Source organism: Pyrgilauda ruficollis, unplaced genomic scaffold, assembly GCF_017590135.1.
Source record: "Pyrgilauda ruficollis isolate IOZ18807 unplaced genomic scaffold, ASM1759013v1 scaffold19015, whole genome shotgun sequence".
In the NCBI taxonomy this organism is placed as follows: domain Eukaryota; kingdom Metazoa; phylum Chordata; class Aves; order Passeriformes; family Passeridae; genus Pyrgilauda; species Pyrgilauda ruficollis.
In genome coordinates this window covers 1-284 of record NW_024518114.1, presented here as the reverse complement: position 1 = coordinate 284, position 284 = coordinate 1, and the positions used below count along the sequence as shown (strand labels likewise).

General features: G+C 84.2%; 1 protein-coding gene across 1 annotated transcript; it reads left to right on the top strand.

Moving 5' to 3' along the window:
- Positions 1–4: 4 nt before the first annotated feature.
- On the top strand, positions 5–280 carry LOC121352636 (WAS/WASL-interacting protein family member 1-like; the record flags this gene model as incomplete). Its single annotated transcript, XM_041465762.1, has 1 exon — positions 5–280. A coding segment is annotated over one exon (276 nt), but the record flags the coding sequence as incomplete, so codon positions are not given.
- Positions 281–284: the final 4 nt, after the last annotated feature.

Below are 284 nucleotides of genomic sequence, written 5' to 3'. Positions count from 1 at the left end.
GCCCTCGGGGCCGCGCACCGCCGCCCCGGACCCGCAGAGGAGCCGCGTGCCTCCGCCGAGGCCCGACGCCGGCTCGAAGCCCGAGGCGGCGCCGCCGCCGGTGCCCAGCACGCCCCGGCCCATCGCCTCCAGCCTGCACAACCGGGGCTCGCCGCCGGTGCCGGGGCTGAGCCGGCAGCCCAGCTTGGGGCCCTCGCCCCCGCCCTTCCCGGGCAGCCGGGGCTCGGGCTCGGCCGCGCCCCTCCGGCAGCCGGGCCCCGGCGCGGCGTCCCCCTTCTCGGGCC